This window comes from Chaetodon auriga, chromosome 5 (assembly GCF_051107435.1).
Source record: "Chaetodon auriga isolate fChaAug3 chromosome 5, fChaAug3.hap1, whole genome shotgun sequence".
NCBI lineage: Eukaryota > Metazoa > Chordata > Actinopteri > Chaetodontiformes > Chaetodontidae > Chaetodon > Chaetodon auriga.
This window is the reverse complement of record NC_135078.1, coordinates 16,332,335-16,355,146: the sequence shown is the minus strand read 5'-3', so window position 1 is coordinate 16,355,146 and position 22,812 is coordinate 16,332,335. Positions and strand designations below refer to the sequence as shown.

The window sequence follows — 22,812 nt, the reverse complement described above, 5'->3', positions numbered from 1 at the left end:
AAGACATTACATCAACACAATTTAGAGCATCTGCTATAAAATCCACTTCAGTGGTCACGTATACATTACATTAGAAAATGAGTTTGTCGAGGACATAGTGTTTTCCAGGATATAAAGGTAAATAATCAAGAAAAGGTCTGTCTTATCCAGGAAATGGCCAGTCGTCACGCTTATTGAGTGAGAATAGAGTCAACAGTTGACATTTAAGGTAGAGACCGAGTACAATGAGAAATGAGATGAAGAGGAAAGAAAGGAAAGTGCAAGCCTCCAGGTGGCCCTTAAACTACTGCTGTGGTAAATTGGAGTGTTTAATAGCCATACTGATGCACTGATTTAGCCTGCGGTAGTCATCGGCCTGTAGGAGTTAGGATGTGGGATTGCTACCCTTGTAGGAGACTGACAAGTGGGAAATTAGGTACTTGCCTTGCCATCCCGCCCCATCTCCAGGTACGGCTGACACTTTATAGCAGGCTAATCTCAACAAGAGCTCCCACTTCACTAAGACCCTGTCACACACAGGGAGAGAGAGAGGGAGAGAGAGGCTCTTCTTCTCTGCCTGACATCGATCTATGACGCATATTGCCACGCTAATCCAATTAATTCTGTTTCGCTTGCAACGCGGTTCACTTTGAGTCATCGAAAATGCATATATAAATATATCTCTGACAGACTGCAATGGGCCGTGCAAAATGCACAAACAGCTAATTCAGGTGGACTTGATTTGGCCGACTCGTTTCTTTTTCTGAAACCTTTGTTTCACACGAATAATGCAGAAACCGAGCAGGGAGAGTAAATGAGGAGGCAGTCAGCTGAAAACAGATCTTTGTGACAAACTTTGTTTCTTTTCTGTCTCTCCCTTCTTCCCTCCCCATCTCCTCCTTCTCCTCCTCTTCGACCACTTTGGTCTCTCTTTGCACAGGCTGAGGTAAATCTGTAGCAGAGGACCAGCAGCAGCAGCAACAACAGCAGCAGTGTTGGTGCGACCATGAGGTCAGAGGCCTTGTTACTCTACTTCACGCTACTGCAAATAGCCGGGGCGGGCTTCCCCGAAGACAGTGAGCCCATTAGCATCTCACACGGCAACTGTAAGTATATCCGTCTTTCTTTTTGCACTTTCCTTCTCTTTGCACAGTTCCTCCTCCTCTCATTACAAGTCCTCCCTTGCCCTCTTCCTGCACTCTTTTTCTCTCTCCTTTTTGTCTTCCACTTTGCAAATCCCCCTCTCGCTATCTCTCTCACTTGTTCTATCCCTTTGCTCCTCCACATCCCTCTCAACCCTTGCTTCCTCTGCAGCTCCCACCTCCCCCGACACTGAATGCATTTTGAAGGCATGGGGTGTAATTTGGCGCCCAAGGATAGGCTCTCTACACACACAAAAATGAAGGACTTAAAGCAGCATTTGAAACGGAGCCCACCCCACATCAAAGGATAATCCACTATTTTTCTGTCGGGCTCCTAATGCTGTGTGTGATAGTCTAAACGCTGTTGCAGGCTATAAAGATACGGTCATTGTTTCCTCTGTTTTTCTCTGTGTTTCTCTCTCTCTGTCCTGCCCTGTCCTCCTCTCTCTGGGCCTAACGCTGTACCAACGCTCCTGGCCAGGAGAGCTGAAAGAGAAGCCAGCCAACCTCACATAGACCAGCTCCTCTATCAGACTGTTTGTTCAAACAAAGCGCTTTCATCCAAAGCCACTAACAATAGAACGATTGCATGGTACAGTGCAGCACATTTTTAGCCTAAAATTATTGGTCGCAGGAGGAGCTCAACCAGCGGCTGAGGTGGGGTTGTGGTTTGACAGTTGAGTTCAAACCCATGAGACACGTGATAAAAACTTTGAAATTCATACACTTCTGCTGCTATTACTGCAGTAAGTACCAGAGGTCGACCATGGATTTTTAAAGGCCAAACAACACGTTGGAGCAGGAAAAAGATGATATATTACACCTCCAGTCGGCCAAACTGATTAATCTGTTGAACTGTAGTTGCTACAGTTGTAAAGTTACACATGCAGGGATTCATTTTTGTCCTCTCCTTGCAGACACGAAGCAGTATCCAGCATTTGTAGGCCACAAACCTGGCAGGAACAACACCCAGCGGCACAAACTGGACATCCAGCTCATCATGATCATGAACAGGACGTTATACGTCGCTGCCAGGTGGGTGAGAGTAGCTGTTTGGTCCGATTTTGGACATGTGTTTTCTCCCACACACAAGAGATTCCTCAAATACTGATGCTATATCGGAAAGAAACTTTTCCCGATTTTCCGTGTGGAATAAAGCAGGCCACTGTAGATTAGGATTAATTAAACTGAGCCAGCGTGCTTCCACTGGGATTATTGAATCCTTTATCATCCCCTCGCTTATTAGAGTTGCTGATTGAATTTGACTTTCAGCGATGAATGATTCTCATCAATTGCTGCCAGTTGAGGATTGTGAACATGTGATTCCCTTTTAACTCTATAATGGCTGAGGGCTGTGAGACCCACAGCAGTCGGGCTGTCGCACTGAACGTCGGAAGCCTGCTGTGCTGTTTTCTTTTAAAGTTTTGGGAATCAGGAGGGACTAATTCTGAGCAAAATGCTGAGACTTTTAAAGCGCTTTGCCGTCTGGGCTTTTTCTTTCATTACCTTTTTGTTGTTTTCTCTTTGGGGCTCACAGTCTGCCAAAACCCCTTTTACCTCGAAGGACATCCCCGAAGACTCATTCCCTCTTTTGGTTTAACAGGCAGACATACAAACTCACACAAACACACACGTGCACAGGCAGATAAAAACTACAGATAAAAAGAAGGAAATTCTTTGTGATATAATCCACATTTAGGGTTTAAATGCACCATTTAGGAATCCTTAAGGCACCTTCTGTGCTGTCAATAAACAGTAATGCAGGACTAATACAGAAGTTTTGACTCCGTATTTGTTGGCAGTCTAGTTGCCCTTGCGAATCGATTTTTAAAACGCTTTGTTTCTCTGCCTGGCTGTTTTTTTTTTTCCCTTGTCTGTCACCTGCCTTTATTGCTTTCTGTCTACCAGTCAATGTGTTTTTCACCTTTATTTTTATGTGACTCAACTTTCAGAGATACTATAGCTCAATTACACCATCTGGAGTCATGGAGAAAAAAACGCCATTGATTTTGACTTCTGTCTTGTCGTCAATATTTCAGAAATGTTCATGTTTCTTCATCTCTGTAAAAACAGTCAGATCCATGTCCAAAGCATCAAGAGACAGGTTTACCCTCAATGCACGCTGGAATACAACAATAAGGCAGCAATGAAAAGGTCTTAATAAAATGGATCCTTGTCCATTTGTCCTGTGCTGTCCACGGCTAATTGAGTGGCAGGCTTGATTGGATACTGTTAAAAGCCACAATAGTGGTCTTTCTTTGTTTTCCTCCCAAGCATGTCAAATTAAGTGGCTGAGAGAGGCTGCTGCTTTAAGTGGCAGAGCTTTTTAACATATCTGTGGTCATTAAGAGGAGGTGTTGGGAGAGTGGGAAAGGAAACAGAGCAAAAGAGAGCGTCTGTGTGTGTGTGTGTGTGTGTGTGTGTGTGTGTGTGTGTGTGTGTGTGTGTGTGTGTGTGTGTGAGCCTGTTGCCCACCTGCTCCACATGGGGTGGCAGGGGCCTGAGGGGTAGGGCAGGGAAATGAGACACAGAAGGTTTATTGGAGGGGTGTGTACATGAGAGAGTGTGTGTTTGAGACCAGTTGTCGCACAGATTTAAAAGTGATTTCCCCTGAGCGATATGTGGTCGTATGTGTGCGTATGGATACACTTTTGGGATGGCGAACATGTGTTGGTGTGCCGGTGGGCGTGGGTGCTACAGCCTGTGATGGTGTCTGCATGTGCGAGGTCACCTAGTGCATCGGTCCCACTCTTGCATACTTGCTTAAAGCAGGCGGGAATCCTGACACATGGCCGAGGTATGTGACCCCCGAATGACTGGAATGGTTGCCTCAGATTAGACCGAGCCGGATGACCGCCATTGATCCTGACACAGAGAAGAATGTTGGAGTCGATTACTTGGACACACAAATGACGGCCTGCGCGCAAAAATCCATCGTGTCTAGCAGGATATCGATAAAGACACGTAAAAGTTGAATGACAAACAGTTTAAGTCAAACGGCGGAGACAATCACTGCTTCAGAAATCAATGTGAAAGCAAGCCAACAGTCAACCCAGCAAGACTCGAGCTACGAAACAACGAACAATGCTGCAGAAAAAAAAAAACAGGCAACATCAATAGTGGCTTTTATGATGGTTGTCCAGTCAAATGACTTGTTTATTCTGCGGCCAGCATCACACAGCTTTGCCATCATGCCTCTAGACCAGTGAGCCTCAGTTCTTGGTGCGCAGCAGCTTGCAGATGGCCACTGTGAATGCAGTCCAAAGCTCAACACTGTTTCAGGCTGTTTTTTGAATGGCTGCTCAGTGTATTAAATCCCTTTGGCTCCTGTTTTGACGCTGGCAATAAAATCACAAGATTTTTAAGCTATGAGATGCATGCAAACATAGCAACTGATGAAATTGTAAATAGACAAAAGTGGCTTAATCCGTAGAGGGAAAGAGGCAAGTCTTTGGCAACGCGAGAACTCAGCAACAGATGCGGTGATTGATAATTCACACTCGGGTTGGAGTCTTGAATGAAATGTATTGATTTGGTGGAATCAGACCCTCTTTTTGCAGTCCTGTTTGAGCCAGTATGTGCAGAGAGATATTGAAGAAAATGGCATCTGCTGATGAGGTCATATGGCTTTTCCAGTACATGTAAAATATCATTAGCTCTCTTAGACTCATGTGTATTGAATGTTGATTATGAATTCAGCACATGACTAGTTTGGTCCCTTATTATTCAGAATCTTATTCCATGACTCAATTTCCATCAGCTGCATTATCTAGAGGGACGGTGCAGCCTGATAACATATCACACTGCTGTCGTTTCATATGCAGGCTATCAAACAGCCTCCTGTTTGTTCAGTTTTAACAAGACAAGCATTGGACTGACTATAGTGCTGGTTTCTCTCACTTATCTGCCCTTAAAAAGAGGGAGGAGTAGTAATTTTTCTCCTCACAACACCCTCTTTAAATCACTCTCCACATACAGATGCAGGTTCACACAGAAAATAGTTATGAATCTGCGAGAGGTGTTTGTGAAGTCATTGATGAATATGAGATTCAAACTTGCAGCAATTCGGCTTATGTGAAGCCGCTGTTTCATACATTTTTATGGCAGCAATCAGTTGTAAATTATCCATGATAAACTGAGACATGATGTGTATTAAAGTTCAGGTAATGAACATAAAAACTTCTTCATGTACAAGCTCAGTGGTTTATGTGGGTCTGTTGTCATGTGTGTTGTAGGTGTTTAGCAGCAGAGTCACGTTCAGTAAAAGCAATAAACTGTTCTTGATGCAGTGAGAGATGGACGCAGGAGGATTTCTATCCCAGCACTCCATATTTCATGGTTAGGGTACACTATGTACAGCATTCAGAGGGAATTCATCACAGTGCAATGGGAGATTTATCACTCTGATCTCTAGAAAATATCTTTGTGCACATGTGTGTCTGTGTGTGTGAGTGTGTGGGCATGAATATGAGTGTGTGTGTGGCTGTAACCACTGCGAGTCATGTCAATGTCACTCCACTCCACTGTGTGTTCAATCAATGGGTTTGATTGAAGCCACTTTCCATGTAGCAGTCAGACAGACATATCCAAACTCTAATCTTCATTCTCTTTTCTTTTCTTTCTTTTTATGCCTTGGGGACATCAAGCTCATTGCTGTCAGTCCTGAAGATGTCAGTAGAAACTGTGTGTGTGTGTGTGATCCTGGATTTCTACCTTTGTGAGAACTACTTTGAGTCTTAGATCATCAGAGTGTTTTAGAGACACTTTTTTTATGTGCAAAAAATCAATCAGCTGAAGAAGCCAAGACTCTCAGTAACACAAATAAGATGGATATGAAACAAAAAGAGTTAAAAAGCTTAACAAATATTTATATAAAAGCGAACCAATCATATACATACACATCCATATCAGCCAATGGGGCAGCCATACTTATTGGCTTGGTTTATGATTGTGTGGCTTAAGGTCAGTCTTATTGTCAAAAAGGTCTGGCTAACATGGGTGTCTCATTTGAATCATTATTATCTGCCTGCTTCTATTCAGCAAAGTCATTTGGTGTTATTTTTATAGAAATTATGGCTAAAACCCAGGATGTATGAAATTTCCTTTGAGATTAGGTGAAAGGTTTGAGAACATGTGGAGACATGAGAGACATGCAGAGAATGAGACAGACAATCCATACATAACTGTGCATGTGTGTGTGTGTGTGTGTGTGTGTGTGTGTGTGTGTGTGTGTGTGTTACTGTATAGCCTGCTTAGCGAGCGTGCCCCAGGTTTCTCCACATGCAGGGCATAGTCGTCATTCCCGACCCACAGTCGGTCTTCACCATGGTAACACCAACCACACTCTGTTTACACCCCTCTATGAGGCTGAGAAGCATGGGAACCAGAGAGAGAATGCGTGTGTGTGTGTGTGTATGTGTGTGTGTGTGAGTGAGAGACAGATCTGTGTGAGAGTGGAGAAATTTGTGGTTGCTGTTAGCAGACACAAAGACACACACATACACACTAAAAATCCTGATTACCTTCCCTCAGTTGAGTCCTCTGGAACAGTCGTGCCTCTGTGGCTGCTGTTCTTCCCTGTCGGGTCTCTTTGGGTCTCGCAGTGGAGGCCACTAGAGTCTCCATTATTGTAGCTGCACCAAATCCTGTTAAAACCCACTAATGACTGGGATTACACGGTTGCCTCCTCTCCCTCTCCTCACAGCACCAGCGACATCCAGCCACGTCCACACTCTGAAACAAAGCATGCAGCTCCAGTGATCATAATCACCTGAATTAAAAATTGGAGCAAGTTTCCATCCAAAAAAGTACCTCAGAAAGTTTGCAAAGCACATTCTTTCTTGTAAGGCGTTCAGCAAAGAGCCTGGAAACAGTGATTTACGCTTTCGAATAAATGTCACGTTATTATAACAGCAGGAACTGAAGTTACAGATTGTTGTGGCTACTCCGGTCAGTTAGAGAGGCACACCCAGAGTGTTGGTGCCAAGCTAGAATTTGTGTTTTTGCAGCCTGTGCATACTGCTGATTATCAATTATAAATATACAGCAGCCTCCCTCTGTTACCAATAAAACAGAAATGACCAACACTAAAGAACAAGAGTGAAAGAAATTAAATAACTGCCAGTGGACAACACAGAGAGCTATAACCAATATAAGTGGATGCAGCCACTTTTTTTTTTACACACCATGTAGAACACACACACACACACACACACACACACACACACACACACACACACACACACATTTTACCCTAACCTTAACCTTAACCCAAGTCTTCATCCTAAAATTTGATGATTTTCATTACGGGGACCTGCATTTTGTCCCCATGAGGAAGGTGAGTCGCCACAATGTGACCGTGAAAACAGATGTATGTCGCCACAATGTGAGGAATACATGGCCACACACACACACACACACACACACACACACACACACACACACACACACACACACATACACACACACATAGTGCTATGTTGCAGTGGCTGTTCATGTCTCTGTAGTTGTTTTACTCTGAACGTCATTCTCTGAACCCTGTGCACCACGAAATCCTCTTTTGAAACACGTTGAGTTGAATGAAGCTCTGCTGTCCCAACTGTGACAGAAATGATGAGAAACAGCAGAAAGTCCTCCCACACCTCACTGGAGGTGAAGTTCCTCAGCAGTCAGAAGTCACCGCTGGGGATCCCCTGTGAGAATTTTAGCATCAGCCTGTGTGCGTTTGATTTGGGCCACTTCGCATGCTCGCCGGGTGGAGCGTAAAATCAGTGATTAACGTAGATTTTTTAAAACCATGCCAATAATAATCCTCCTGATGCTCGACCAGTGAATGTACGCAGTCAACATGTATGTTTTCCAGCTTTTGTCCTCCTTGTACATGTTTCTCTGCCCTCCTGCAGACACACCAGCAGCTTCAGACAGACAGACAGCTGAACAGACAGACAGGTGAAGAGCCGAGTCAAAGTCCTTGAGTCCTTTCTTTTGCTCCAGTCTGATACATAGTTGTGATAGAAAGTACTGGCTGAAAAAATACTCAAAAAAAGTAGAAGCACACAAACAAACTTTGTCACAGTGATGAGATTAAATGTAATTGTTACTTCCACCCCTGGTTATTACATTGATTGCATTTGTCCTTGTCCCCTTGATACTTGTGTTGATGCTATATTGTATGTTGTTTGAGTATTACTGGCTAGGTTTGGCTGTTTGCCTAATGTTAATGCAGTGCACAATAAACAGTGAGGCAATGGACAATCTAATCTAAATGCAAATGCCTTGGGTATGATTTTGATCAGAAAGATGTGGATATACTTAGTAGATTGTGTATTAAAACCAAGTGGCAATCTCCAGTGATGAAAAATCAAGTGCCAAAAACTGCAGTTCCTTCAATGTCCACTTGAGGCTAATTTCAAACGCGAGTCAACTCCCATGAAACATGGTGTGATCTGACCCATCCCTTTATCGTATGTAAAAATGTTAGCAATATTGCCTAATGACGTGTTCTGTGAGCTGGCGTGCACAAATAATTAATTCATGGGCACAAATTACGTATGTCAAAAGCACATATTGCCAAGTTGAGAGCATTGATTACCAATTCCTTTACTTACTGGGCCCCCTAGCGATAAAAATGGAGCTGTGGGAAATATTTAGAGAACCATTTTAATCAATAAATGCAAAAAATAATCACATCTTCTATGCACTTATTATGCATGCCTGTCTAATTGCGCTAAGTGTGCATGCTCAAAACATGCCCCTCACCCCACTGACCCAGCCGCACACAAAAACACACATACACTCATATGCACACACTCACAAAAGGAAATGTGGAGAGAATGTAGAAAACCATAATGACAACTTCAGCATTCGAAAAGAACAACCTGCCTCAGCTTGGGGGTGAGTGAACCCTGGCTTGTTGTATTTCATGCCACCACATCACCGAGGGCCTCTCTATGCCCTGAGCCCATTCAGAACCTCAACAGCTCCCTTCACAGCCCAAAGGTGCCTGCTGGCTTCCCCGGTTCCCTCCCATCTACTTTGTGAAGAGGATTTGAACCAGGGAAAGCCACAACAACATACAATGGACCCTCCTCTACCACCCATGATCCCGTTAGGAATATGGGTGAAGAGGGTGATGAGAGAGAAAAGGCGGGAGGTGGAGAGGAGGGTGGACGTGCAGGCATTTAGTTTGCGGAAAGAGGGGTGGTAGCGAAAGGTGCGGGGTGCATGCTAATCGCGTCCCTCTCTTTTCTGCTACCGGAGTGCGAGATAGTTCGACAAAGGCCCAGCAGATGGACCAAGCTGGCCCGCCGTCACCCCAGAAGAAATGCGCTGTTATGAAAACGACATTCTTCCACACAAAGCCCCTGTGTTCTCATGGCCACGCATGGCTACATGTCCGACGGAGACCTTCTATGTCACTCTATAGCACTCAATCTCACACTCTTGCCCGCGCTCAGTCGGTCTACTGTCCTGCCTTGATCATTCAGCTCTTTCTCTCTGTCTGTACCCATCTTTTTTCAGCGCCTCCATATTTGTGTCTGAGAGGATATTTGCATACCTTCCGTCCTACTCATACATTTTTGTCACTGAATATCGGGAAACGCAAAGCCCACGCCAAGTGATTCACATTGACAGCCAATTGTCTGCACCCATTGGTTGTCAAAAGCTTCTGTTATCCAGCTCCCCTCAGAATCTCACGGTGTTTCGAAATCCAGCAGCAGCAGCAGCAGCAGCGCGGCCGCGGTGTAGTAGGCCCTTATGTTTTTTGTAACAGCACTGCGCCATCCTCAGAGCATGTTTGATTCATAGTTTACAGTCCAGAGTGAGAAAATGATTGGGAAGAGAATGACGTGCAGCAAAAGCGTCTCTGGATTTCAGTAAATGAAGTCACTCGTAAACATGTATCCAAAGTGAAGGCCTTGTCACACAAGACAAATTCAGATTGATTTGAACCAATTAGATCTGAGCCCAGTGGTTGGCATAGATAAGAAGTTTTCAAACTGCGAGACGCATCTCCCCAGGAGGGCACTGGAGAGTTGAAGGAAAAGACTTGAGGCAAAGATAATGCGTGAGGGACAGCAGACAGTTTCATACTGTTGTTCAAAAAACAACAGGAAGTTAGTTAATGTAGTTCTGCGTGCTGATTTGGCCCACTTATTAACCCGGCCAACAGTTGGAGCAGCAGCTGTAGTCGTGACTCACAGCTCGTGGAGGAAATTAAGATATTTCTCAATCCTTATTGCCCAATTGCTGCAGTTTGGGTAAAAACTGACATTTCCCTGAGTCACAACTCTTTCAAATTGAACACAGACATGATACACATAGTGTTAGACTCTGACAATATCATAACCTCTTTATCATTATGTCCAAATTAACATCCATATATCTGCTTAGAAATCAGAGAAAAAGATCCTCGTAGCTGCAGAACTACTACTGGGAACTGCTAACAGCTAATCTGGTGCCAGTTTGCCAAACTATGAATAAATGTGGGCTAAAAAAATGGGTCTCAAGTAGTCGCCCACAGGCCACAGGGATGGGCACAGTGTCAGACTTTGAAAACCCCTGGTATAGATTAATTATGATGTGGTTTGATTGGGCTCAAGACTAAAGCCGTAAGCTTCCTGACAATTCCTGATAATTTTGTTGGACTTGGTCTGAAACGTGTGGTGGGAGTGTTTCAAGATTCAGCATGAAATGTGACATTAACTGAGGCAAGAGTTAAAGGGAGTTCAACTCACGGCGAAGAGGAAGAGAATAAATAAACTGGCATTTGCATTGTTTTGACAAACAACATTGTGAGTCGTTTTCAGCTTGTGTTCTGCACTTGATCAGTTATGACAAAACCTTATTTAAAATCTACACAAATTAAGCAGAAAAACAGCAGCGTAACATTTTTCATTCTGCACTTATACATCTGTATTGTAAGTGAATTCTACTCTGCAAAACAATAAACAATATTAAGTAACACAACTTCGTGCTGCTGCATCACAGAACGAGGTCGTATCATTACTCTTTTCTGCTCTGGCAAGACAGCAGCATTTACTCAGATCGGTTGTTTAGTCTGATCTGTGCTCAGCGGACAAGAACAGACTTGAAATCTGACCTTGGCTTTTGGCCGCGAGGTCAGTAGGGCCCTTGTCTTTTTTTAGTTTTTGAGGAATCATAACAGGAAAATATTCTTAAAAAAGCGAACAAGATGAAGTGCTGATATCTCTAGCCACTAAGCTGTAAGTGTGCTATAGTTTATAGGACCTCTGTTGGTTTCTTTGATATCTAAACTCCCTGTTGGTGGTGACACATGACAGACTACGCCACAATAACATAACTTTGCCTGGAAATAAAAGCAATGAAATGTTGGATCATGTATTACACGGAGGTTTGGACTCAAAATCTCTAAAATGATTTAGTTATTAACTAAACAGAAACCACCGGCAGGCTTGACTCTAGGAAATCAATTTTTGAAACTTCAGATTTGCTGTCTACTGTCTACATTAATGTTAAGTGTATTCGCTTTGTAGTTAACGGTCTACAACATACAATATCAGCAGTGCAGACCTTGAAAACCCTGTGTTTGCTTTCTTGTCCTCTCTTCTTCCCCATGAAGTTCTATCGATGTGACTCACACACCAGAGGGAAGTGAATAAGTTGTAATATGAGTTCAGGTGCACTGGAGGAGAGGTGAAAGGGTGCATGTGTGTGTTTGTGCGAGCATGTCTCCCTCCACATGTGTGTGTTTAGAGAGCTGGTGTTGACACAGACACAGCCGCTCCATTGTCCTCCTCCATCTCCAGTCAGGATGTTTGAGGGACGCCTCATCGCTTGGCTCCCTCTAATCTCTGCTGGAACCAAAAACCCTGCGGCTGGAAGGCCTCGGCCCTCGAGGATGCTGTCAGCACCGGGGCAAGAGAGGCACAAGACAGGGAGCATAGCTGGGAAGGTTACTGTCGAAAATTATGGAGCAGTCAATTATAGATTTCTCATGAGCAGTTTTAAAATTGCAGGCAGTGAAATAACCCACGGGATTACACTAAATCCGCCAAGTAATCCTCTGATTTAATAGCTTTTGATTTAGCTTTGTCTTTTTAATATAAGTTTGAATTAAATAAAAAGATATAAATGAAGTTAAAAGAACAAGTCGCTGAACTTCAGGAGACATAGCTCAACGTTATAGTGATATCGTCTATCAGTGTTATAACCCGTCGTTGTTCCTTTGCATTTAAATGTTTCCTCCTCTCTGTCTTTCCTCTATCTTTTGCAAATCACAGCTTCCGTTCCAATAATCAGATTTACTGTCACTTCATGATATGTTTGCTGTTTCCTTGGCAGCAAGGTGAAAGAAACATTGAAACACAGAAAGGCCATTCAGGAACCCTGGAAATTCAATCCAGATCAATTAGCCTGAGCGGTAGTGCTACCAGAGACATTAATGAAAAACATTCTGCCAGCAGATTTAGACTGAAATGCTTGATTTTTAGTCGTATCGGTGTGACAGTCAGCATCTGGCATTTGCTCAAGCAACTTGAATCTGTCATGGCCGAATATTACATGAAAATGTTTTTAATTTCAATCCATTTCAAAGAACAGGAATATTTAGTTATGGTCATCCATTGGGAGGGACTAAGCGGGCAGGCATGAGGAATCACAGGTAGATTTTATTTACCCAAAAATGAAGAAAGCAGCAGACCTTCAGACTTGACAGACTTCAGTTTATACAGGTTAACCTGAGAAAATGGTACAGCCATAAACAGAAATGAGAAAGTTTAGTTTAAATGAAAAAAGAGTTTTTTCAACCACTGGAGTGAGAGAAACACTCTGAATGACTAATAGCTTGTTTTACCTGTTTCATTCAGTGTTTGATCTCTGTGTCGACGTGGAAAGGAACAGAAAACAGCAAAAAAATGTCACTGGCAGAGATTTCGCCCAGGGCCTCACCGGAAATGTGTCCTCTCCCGCCGAGAAAGCAGCGCTGTTTTCTTAATTTCAACTGCTCCCAAAGATTAATTATTCAATTTAAGCGTCATGGCTGATAATGTACAGTAGACTGGGTTTTATCCTCGAGGAGATGGCGGTGGCCCCCAGGAAAGAGATAAAAGTGGATTCATTTCAAGATGCCTGTTCCTCCAAAGACTTTATTAGATTTAGTTAATGAGAGAGCAAGGCAGGCTGACTGGCTGAGCGCAGGTTGGGGAGCTGGAACGTAATTAAGCCGTGAGTCTGACGATGCCACTGTTATACACTTTGATTAAAAACACGTTCAACAGCTAATCTCCAACAAATTAAAGCAGTTACATCGTTTGGCACGGTCACCTTTGGTTCTGTCTTCAAACGAGGAAAATCCCTTTTTCTTTCTGTCTCATCCGCCCACACCACTTCTACACCTTCTACCCCCTGCCCCCTGCTGCACCCTCTCTCTCCCTGTCTGCACCCTAATTCTCCATGGTAAGTAGGTGTAGCTACTTGCATGGTCCACCAGCCGGTCCGTCTGTCTTAGATGTAGTTAACCCTTGTGGTTTTTATGTCTTCCATATGCCCTGCTGGGGCCTATATGGCTGGATGGCGTAATACAGGAGAAGCCTGTATATTTCCAGGCCAGCACACACAAGTCTTCTTGTCTGAGCTATAATGAGTGTTAGTATAGATTTCCTGTGGCTCAAACACAAGGCTTAATTGACCTGAACAGCTCTGAGTGACTTGGCACCTCCCGTCTCAACCTTCCCCTCCTCCCTCACACCCCCTCAAGACCTTTCTCGGGGACAAAGAGGCTTTGTCCTCAGGCCTGCGCCACAGCGCTCTAAACCTTTGTTGAGTGTTTCTGTCTGACAGAGCAAATAGCTCTGGCCTCCTTTTGTTTATTGTCATTTTTGAAGTTTGAACAAAGTTTATACAAAGCCCCATTTTCTGACGTTGTTTGCAGCCTGCAGGGGGAAAACAGAGGGAAGCAAAGAAATGGGTTTATTGTTTGTTGAATTTTTGACTGTCTGCTGCTGTCTGACCCTTTATCTTCTCATCACTCTCCGTTCTCTCTCTCTCTCTCTCTCTCTCTCTCTCCCTCCATCACTCGCAGGGATCACATATACACGGTGGACACGGACACTGCCAACAGTGACGAGATCTTTTTCAGTAAGGTGAGTGAGACGTCTGTCTCTTTGAGGACGTGTTGTTCTCGGCGTGCTGTGATTGACAACGTAACCCTAATAACCCGGCTCTGTGTGCCACTGTGTGTTTATGTGTGCACGTGGGTGTATACGTGTGGCTGCCAGCAGTCTTACTCACCCGCTCACCGGTGTGAGCTTGCCGTGCTCGCCGGTCTGACCCCGTTAAGAAGATTATCCAATCAATCAGCTAGCAAACCGCCTGCGTCATCCTCACTCATCAGTGGGACAGCAGGAAGGTCTGATGGGTATGTAACGGAAGCTGAGAGGACAGTGGAGGAAGTGAGAGAAGAGGAGCTGGGGAAGCGCATAAAAGAAGATGAGTAGGAAAAAGACAGGGAAGAAAGGACAGAAAAGAGGGAAAGGTAAGATGAGATGAAGGAGGACAAGATGGCAGCAGTGGGGAACAAGATCCCATTGTATATTTTCAGATTATTCAAAAAAAAGCACTTTATATTTACATACGCCCTCGGCTGTAATAACCCACTCTCCATCTCATTCCAGCCACTCCTTGCTGGCATCACTTTCCCTTAACATAATGCATGCAAACAGAATTCAAACAAGGCCATTCTCGTGTATACAACAACCCGCTTTCCCTCCACCTCATCCACTTCAATGTCAAAGCCCGGCGAGTGGGTCTTAATGAAAGCAGGCTGCAGATGAAAGGCTGGTGGGAGACGCGCAGATTGATTGATGACTGAGGGTCTTTAATCAGTGGCCGAGCTCCAAACATGTTGTACAACAACGGCGGGAACTCGATGGTCTGAACCAGCGGCTCGGCGCTGACCCTCGGGCCACGCCGGGGAAGGACGAAAAGATGTGTGTGTGTGTGCGTGACTGCATGCCAGATATAACTTAGCAATGACTGATAAGTGTGTGTGACAATGAAAGAGGGCTTATAGGTTTATGTGTTTGCAGTTGACTGGCAGGTATCGGCCAGCACTGACCTGCAGGTCAAGGCAGTGTATATGTGTGAGTGCGTGCGTGTGTGCGCGCGCGTGCATATGTATGCACAAGTATGGCCAACCTATCAATCCACAGAAATGAGCTCTCAGCTCTGAGGCAGGATCTGCCCTTGGAAAGACTGTTCTGATCAGGGGTCAGTATCGTATTTCCTCCTCACTGGGAGAGAATGAGAAGTTCAAGGAGGTAAACTGATCTCCAATCAGCGCTTAGAATAAAGTTCACCTCAGAGCAGGTGCCTCATTAGGGGAATCGATGATGGAGAATCTCAGATGATGATTATTGATCTCAGTATAGATTAGTTATTGAGCTCCTCAGTGCCTCCCAACTGAATGTTTTTCTTGTTTGCCTTCTCTCCCTCTCCTTGTCTCCTTGTCTCCTTTGCTTCCGTTGTTTTTTCTCCAGAAAATGACATGGAAGTCCAGACAGGCAGATGTGGACACTTGCAGAATGAAAGGGAAGCATAAGGTAGAGAAAACACACACACACACACGCCCAAACACCGCAACTTCTGTGCTTACACCCTAACTTTATTTATAGAGCAAATGTTACCCTGTTCTTCACGAGACACTTCTTAAGCGAATCACACATTATACAATGCAGGCAAGCTGTAACAGATGTAATTTCTCACAGTCTCTCTGTTTCTTTCTCTCACACTCACACACACACTATCACACAGGAAACCCTGAAGGTGCAATAACACACACCTGCGGTTCATATAACTTCCTGCTATCACAATTTATAGAGCGCATCAGTGACAATCTTCATATCAAATAGCAGTATTATTATATCTTCACTGGATTTATTATAAGTTCTAACAACTGCGCAAAATGAATAATGATTTCATTATTGTTCCATAAAGACAGTGAAGGGAGCATTACAATTTCCTGTAAATATGTCTTAATGTACCATGATGAAATGCTGCATTTCATGATTACATGCTTGATGATGCCTCTCACTTTGCTGTAGAGAACTACATGCGGCACTTCAAAAAGAAAGACTAGAAAGAGCCCCTCGTTTTAAAAACCACATGTGGCTTTCAGTGTGAAAGTGTCTATTGTTAAAAGACACAAATGTCACCACGGACCTCCTTTCTTCTTTCTCTCCCGGCTCCCTGAAGGACGAGTGTCACAATTTCATCAAAGTCCTCCTGCAGCAGAATGAAGAAACCTTGTTTGTTTGTGGGACAAATGCTTTCAACCCCTCCTGTCGAACCTACAAGGTAAGGCCGCAGACACATCTACACACATACACACGCATAGAAACAGCTCTTTGGTGCACTTTGATCATTCTAGGACCTCAGCGGCAGGCTTTTTGTCAGACATATTGTGCACATATAGCTCTTAAAACTCCTTTTCGCTCAATCTCCTGGCTCTCTTTTTCTTTTTTTCCTCTGTGACGCACTCATACACACACTAAGGGATAATTTTTACATGCAACCTCAACCGTGTAGTTGACGGGGAGGGTGGCTATGAAGCGACGGACATAGATGGATGACTTTCACAACTCAGCAGGCCCTCCTGCTATGTCTTTATCTCCAGGTGTACTTTGACACGCTCGATTTAGAAGCAGAGAAACTTAACTACCTGCCCTCTTGCACACACACACTGAAGTGAGGGTGCAGTCCTGAAATCTGATTCAACCCTGTCCGGTAAACAGACGCCTTGCTGGCCATATTCATGCGGGCATGTCTGGAGTAGCTTCAAGATTCCGTCAGGAAAAGAAAAACCACCTTGTGAAGATGCATTTAATGAGCTCGGGTCAAAGAAAGAGCGCAGGTCGACGTTAAGATAGAGATGTCACAAAAAGATAGATGTGGAGAGAGAGAGAGAGAGAGAGAGAGAGAGAAAGAGAGAGAGAAAGATTGGCACAGAGGGAAGCAGATGGACAGAAAAAGAGAAAACACACACACAAAAAAAATAGATTTTAAGGCATACAGGCAGGCAGGAAGACAAACATAAAAAGCAGACGGGCTGTCTCCAAACTGCTGCCGAAAATGTCCCAATTTCTTCCTTCCCTAGTGACATAAATATGATGTTTTTTGATGCCTTAGTGTGAAAAGTGAGCAGCATTGCCATTACATTGAATAAATCTCAGCTCATTCATGAGACAATTTAACTGCCTCTGCAAGCTGCAGCAGCTGGGGTGACCGAGCATTAGGAGAGCAAAACGTGGCACCGGAAGAAAATAGCTACATTTAATTGGTAATTACCAAAATTTGATCAAACTTTAAGGCACGTACTGCGCCTGAAATATGCTCAAAAGTAGCAAAAGTGCAGGAAACATGGTTTCAACTTCACTGTCATTTCATTGAAGCATGTGGAGGGGTTATTTTGCAGACTAACTATGAGCCAATCATTCAAAGAAATCATACAAATACAAGTCATATCAAACAACATCATATAGGCAGAGAAAGAAAGATGTGGGAACAATCAGGCAGACAGACATGCAGGCAGCAAGAAAGGCTCAGCAGAGGTTCTGTCCTGAAGGATGTTATTGTTTGGTTTGTTTGGATGTGATGCGATGGTCACAGCACATCTAGATGTTATCTAGGTGGCCTGTGGGGAAAACTCTCCTGCTTTGGTTCACTAGATCTGTTTACCAGAGAAAGAAGACATCTCCGCTCCGTTGCCTTTGTGGTTCAGCATGCTAAGCACACAGAGTGGACGTCTTTCAATTGACTGACTCCTCCTGCGGCGAAAGGGGGATTTATGTCTCTGCATTTATCAGGCGTGGTTAGCTTTAGCAGCTCCTCCGGTTATGGCTTCAAGGTTTGTGTGTTAGCTGTTGCTGCACTGATATTGCTGCTACTCTGGTGGAGTTAAAGAGAAGTGTTGTAAAACAAAGTGAGGATTGATAAAATACACAGACACACGCACGTTTGCCTGTGTAAACATACCGATCAATGTGCACTGTACATAGATTACTGCACATGACAGGCAATGTTAACCTAATCTCAAAATAAATGAGGAATGTTTGTTAAGAAGAAGACACATCTGTCCATAGCACGATGGTAAAATACAATAATTTTATTCAAGTCTTCATTTAAATATTTTTCCATGTTTCCAATTTGCACAGTCCAATTAGCCCTTGCATATTTTAGTGAGTCAGTTTAATGTGCTTGCAAATGCTCTTTCCCCTAAAAAATAATTCCACTGGCTGCACTGCAATTATTTCCGTTGAATAAAATAACCATTTTTGACTGGAAATAATTGAATGAATGTGACATGACTAAATTCAGATGAAATATTATGATACTGACAGCATTTAAATGTAAGAATTATGACTGATCGCTTGCACGCAAATGTGCAAATGTACGTAGAAATGCATGCAGGCACATGTGTAGGGAGCAGTGTGCATGCAGCCATACAAACACTGACAACTGTGCAAACAGGCAAACAAACACATTTTGCAAAATCATCACACACACGCACACACACCCTGTATTGCTGGCAGGCTGGCAGGCTCTCTGGGCAGATACCAGGCCTTTGATGGCGTGCTGGGTTCATCCACTCTGCTTGGTCAAAAGTGTGTGTGTGTGTGTGTGTGTGTTTGTGGTTAAATCCACCTTGGCCACAGTTTGCCTCTCCATCTCCCCAGTGTGACAGCGCTGAAAAGAGCTTCTGTTTTGGGGCCAGCCTCATCCCACATTAATCAACAACGCTGCAAGGGCGAGCGGGAGGGAAGGAGGGATGGAGGAGCAGCAGAGGTGGAGGGAGACGAGGGGGGGATACAGAGGGTGCAGGGAGGGCTCCTGCCCAAACCAGCAACACCCCACGCTCTCCTCTGCTCCAACACCTTGCCTGCCTGGTTACCTCTTCATTTTTTACCTCTGTCTGGTTTTCTTTTTTAACAAACCGACCAATTTTCTCTCTTCATCAGCTTTTTCTTGTTATCTGCCCCTTCACTTTGTGTTGATAGTGTCAACACACGCACACACACACACACACACACACACGCACACACACACACACACACACACACACACACACAGAGGAAAAAAAAAACAGACACCTTGGCAGCCATGGCACAGTCCTCTCCCTCGGCACCTCACAGCACCCAACTACCCTCTCTTCTTCTATTCATCCTCCCTCCCTCCTCCTCTCCTGCCAGCCTTAATTCCTCTCCCCCTCCATCGCTCCCACCACTCCGCCATCTTTCCCTCTGTTGCTTTCTCCCTCTGTCACTCCCTTGCTGTGTTGTAATAATAAACACCCCATCCAGCTGGGCTGATATATGACTGGAGTCAGTTTCATCGCCTGTTGCCGGGCGAAGCGGGGGCAATCAGTGGGGGGGCTTGGAGGCAGTGGGTCCCAGGTGATGCGTCCTGGACTTGTACTGCTGGACTGAGGTGTCCTGGGAAATTTTATCTGTGCCAAGTCTTTGCATTTGAAATATGATTAATGCACACAGAGGGATTTATTGTAAGGCGCAAATACATCCACACATCTTTCTATATTACAGCTGTGTGATTGACATAATGTTCATTATGAAGAAAGACAATAGCATGCAGTATAAAAGATAATGATTGTACATCAGAAGAGACTCATAATTAACTGAATTATTGTTTCATTTGTTCACCATTTGTTCGCCATTCTTGTCGCCAAAGATCAATCATTTTAAAAGTTGAGGGTAAAGATAAATGAGGTTTTTCCTCTGTTGGTTAAAATAACAGATTTCTTTCAACAGTACTCCAGTTTCCTGCTCAAGTGTAAAGATGGCCATGGAAAGGGTTCATCCTCCCAGGGCTCAGAAACAGGTTGCAGAGAAATGGGCCATGACTATTAATCTCCCAGGGAGATATGTCCTTGTTTGCTTTACACAACCGCTTTTGGCCCAGGTGTGATCTTGTGCTCTTGACCTTTATAGATGGAGAAGGTTGTGTAGGCGGAAATATGGACTGAATATAAAGAAATGTGTGGGGACGACTGAATTCTGTAAAAGAAAGAGTTTCTTCTTCTCCTTTATGATGATTAATACGTCTTTGGCTGCCCTCTCTGGCACCAGCAATTAGGACAAAATCATAAATCAAAATCAGAGGAAGGTTTTGGAACCGCCGTCGTCAGAGAAATTAGATTTGCGTGCGGATACGCCTCAGAAAATGCTCTGCGCTGTCCTTATTCTATAAAATAAACAAGGAAACAGCAAACAGTTAATAAGTGGGACACTGGCTCGGTTTACCCTAAGTTTGTCCTCAGTAAGATTTCACAAATCCCTCAGCAATAATAAATAAAGCCCATAAAGGAGTCATAAAAACAACAAAGACACGGAGGCAGAACGTGTCCCTCACCCCGAGTACTGAAGCTGATGCTGAACCAATTATAACACTCCTGATGGGCATGTTTTGGATCTACAATGTGTTTGTCTAATTAATTAGCATATAGCCTATGGAAAACACCAATGAGCTGTTGTAGTAATTAATTCATCTCGATACTCTGCACCCCAAGCCAAGGTTACTGTACATTCGTCTGCTAAGCTACAGTAGATCCCTACAGAACAGTGTGTTGTTAAGGCGGCTCTGACGAAGTGTGACAGCGCTCCTGTTCCCTTCCCATTACTTTGAATTGTGTTTCTACAAAGCTGAAGCACTTCTTTATTTTCTGCAGCTAGTGGAGCTGACAGCATAATACGGTTTTCCTGGTAAATAATGCAAAAAAAAAAAAAAAAAACCATCTGGCTGTTTAAGCATCAAATATCTTTATGGTAATGTCTGTAAACGTTGTGGTTCAGTGTGGCAGTTTTATGGATCGCTCTTGCCAATTTTTTAAATGCTGAATATTGCTTTGGACAAGGCTAACAGGAGCAAGTGAGCACTCGGCTGTTGTTCCTCCACACATGCCAGCTTGACGGGAGACCGGAGCCGTACGTATATCTGCGGCCCGGCTGGGAGTGTCTTCCTCTGTTCAAACGGCAGGAATAGATCAGTGACAGCCAGCCAAGCCCTGTAGACAGAGGTCACCGCCTCGGTGAAATCAACCGAGGGATGGAGGGGTGGGGGTAGCTGCTGTGGCGGGAGAGATATCTGAGTGTGTGTTTGTGATGTGTCAGAGAAGGAGGGAGTGTTTGTGTTCAGTAGCTGACACAGAAGCTGCTGACGTTTCAAGCTTAACCGAGTTGCCCTGTCACTCTGTACATCCAGACGCTCTGATTCAGTGGACGCACCTGACCTTCAGCTACTCACGTCCCTTATGATTAACACAGTCTAATCTATAATTACAGTCTCCCCTGTCTAATAACAATATATATCTTCAAACCAGCTTACCTCCATATATTATCCTCCTGTAATTTCCGAAGAAACAGAAGGAATTTGAAATCGAGAAATCCGCCGCTGCTGCTGGTGGTTCTGTGTTTGTTGTAAAAGGTCACTTGTAATTTTCTCTGCCAAATCAGCCTCAACAATTTCTCTGGCAGGCTTTTCCAGCATTGCGCCGGAGTGTGTGTGACCTTTTTAGTGGGCAGATGATAACCGTTTCCGCCGAGACAGGAATAGAAAACAAAATGACCTGTTTAGAGACCAGAAAGGGCGGCGTAAGCAGTTTGCAGCTTTGGCAAGCGACGCTCCTCTTTGTCGAGAGAAAGGGAAAAAGTGAGGGAGCGGGGAAGTAGAGTAGGGGAGAGATAGAAACAGAGATAGAGAGGAAAAATGACTATGTATTGTCATCTCAGACGGCAAACAGTGTGTTCAGTAATCTCTCCTGACCTCAGCCTGCAGCCAGCGGTGTGGCCTCTTCTCTTCTCTCGCGCGCGTGTGTGTTTGTGTGCATCTCTGGTCTTTAGCTGAGGTAGAGCGTGTCCTTAGGCATGCTGGGGAAGACAAGCCAACCCATGGTGGAACGACACTGACCTTTCACCCACATCTGATGCTCCGCACTGCAACCAAACTGGGCGCAAAACAAGAAAATCTTGTCTGAATTCCAATTCACAGAGATCATCACCACTCCGCACCAAACTACACCAGTAGTGCTTCGTAAACAATGGACTAGGCCTCAAAAAAGCTCATGGAAATGGGACTACTGAGTGACTGGATGACAAAAGTTGGGATAAACTACACTCCCAGTGCTAGGAAAGGACATTTTACATTGTCGTAGTGCAGAATTAAAACTAGGATCGCTCCTGAAATATACTTGCCCAAGGAAAGGCTCTAAGCACAAGACAGAGTTGAGGCTGTAAAATATAAAATAATAACTACTGTATGATCTACTATTTAAAGACCACTGTGGTTTAGCAGAGATTTCTCACGTTCCCCGCTCAGGGCCGTGCACTCAGCCGTTTTTTTTCTTCGCCCATTTGTTCCCTCTTCACAGCAAAAGCACAGACTTTAGAAATCAGGGCAGGGGGAAACACTGCAGTAAATGGGTTAAAGATCTGTCTTGAGGGTTGTCACAAGTCTCCTTTCACACCAGTACAGTTGAAGGATAAAGGATGTCAGAGGGAAGCAAACAACATCCACCCATACTGTGGAACATGTTGCTGTGGAAAATGTCAGTTCTTTTCTATCTCCCTTCATGACAGTTTCCCAGATACTCCCAGATGGGCTGCTTTGACAGCTCTCAGTAGGACAACAGAGTGGCATCCAC

At 44.2% G+C, this 22,812-nt stretch overlaps 1 protein-coding gene across 3 annotated transcripts in view; it reads left to right on the top strand.

The window, feature by feature from the left end:
* sema6a (sema domain, transmembrane domain (TM), and cytoplasmic domain, (semaphorin) 6A) overlaps positions 1–22,812 on the top strand; it is a 106,662-nt gene that overhangs the window by 44,685 nt on the left and 39,165 nt on the right. For all 3 annotated transcript variants that reach the window (XM_076731473.1, XM_076731472.1, XM_076731471.1), the window contains exons 2-6: positions 920–1,085; positions 2,039–2,156; positions 14,185–14,245; positions 15,641–15,703; positions 16,356–16,457. In XM_076731473.1, the coding sequence (XP_076587588.1) occupies positions 986–1,085; positions 2,039–2,156; positions 14,185–14,245; positions 15,641–15,703; positions 16,356–16,457 (444 nt within the window). In that variant the 5' untranslated portion in view covers positions 920–985. The remainder of the gene's footprint in view (positions 1–919; positions 1,086–2,038; positions 2,157–14,184; positions 14,246–15,640; positions 15,704–16,355; positions 16,458–22,812) is intronic.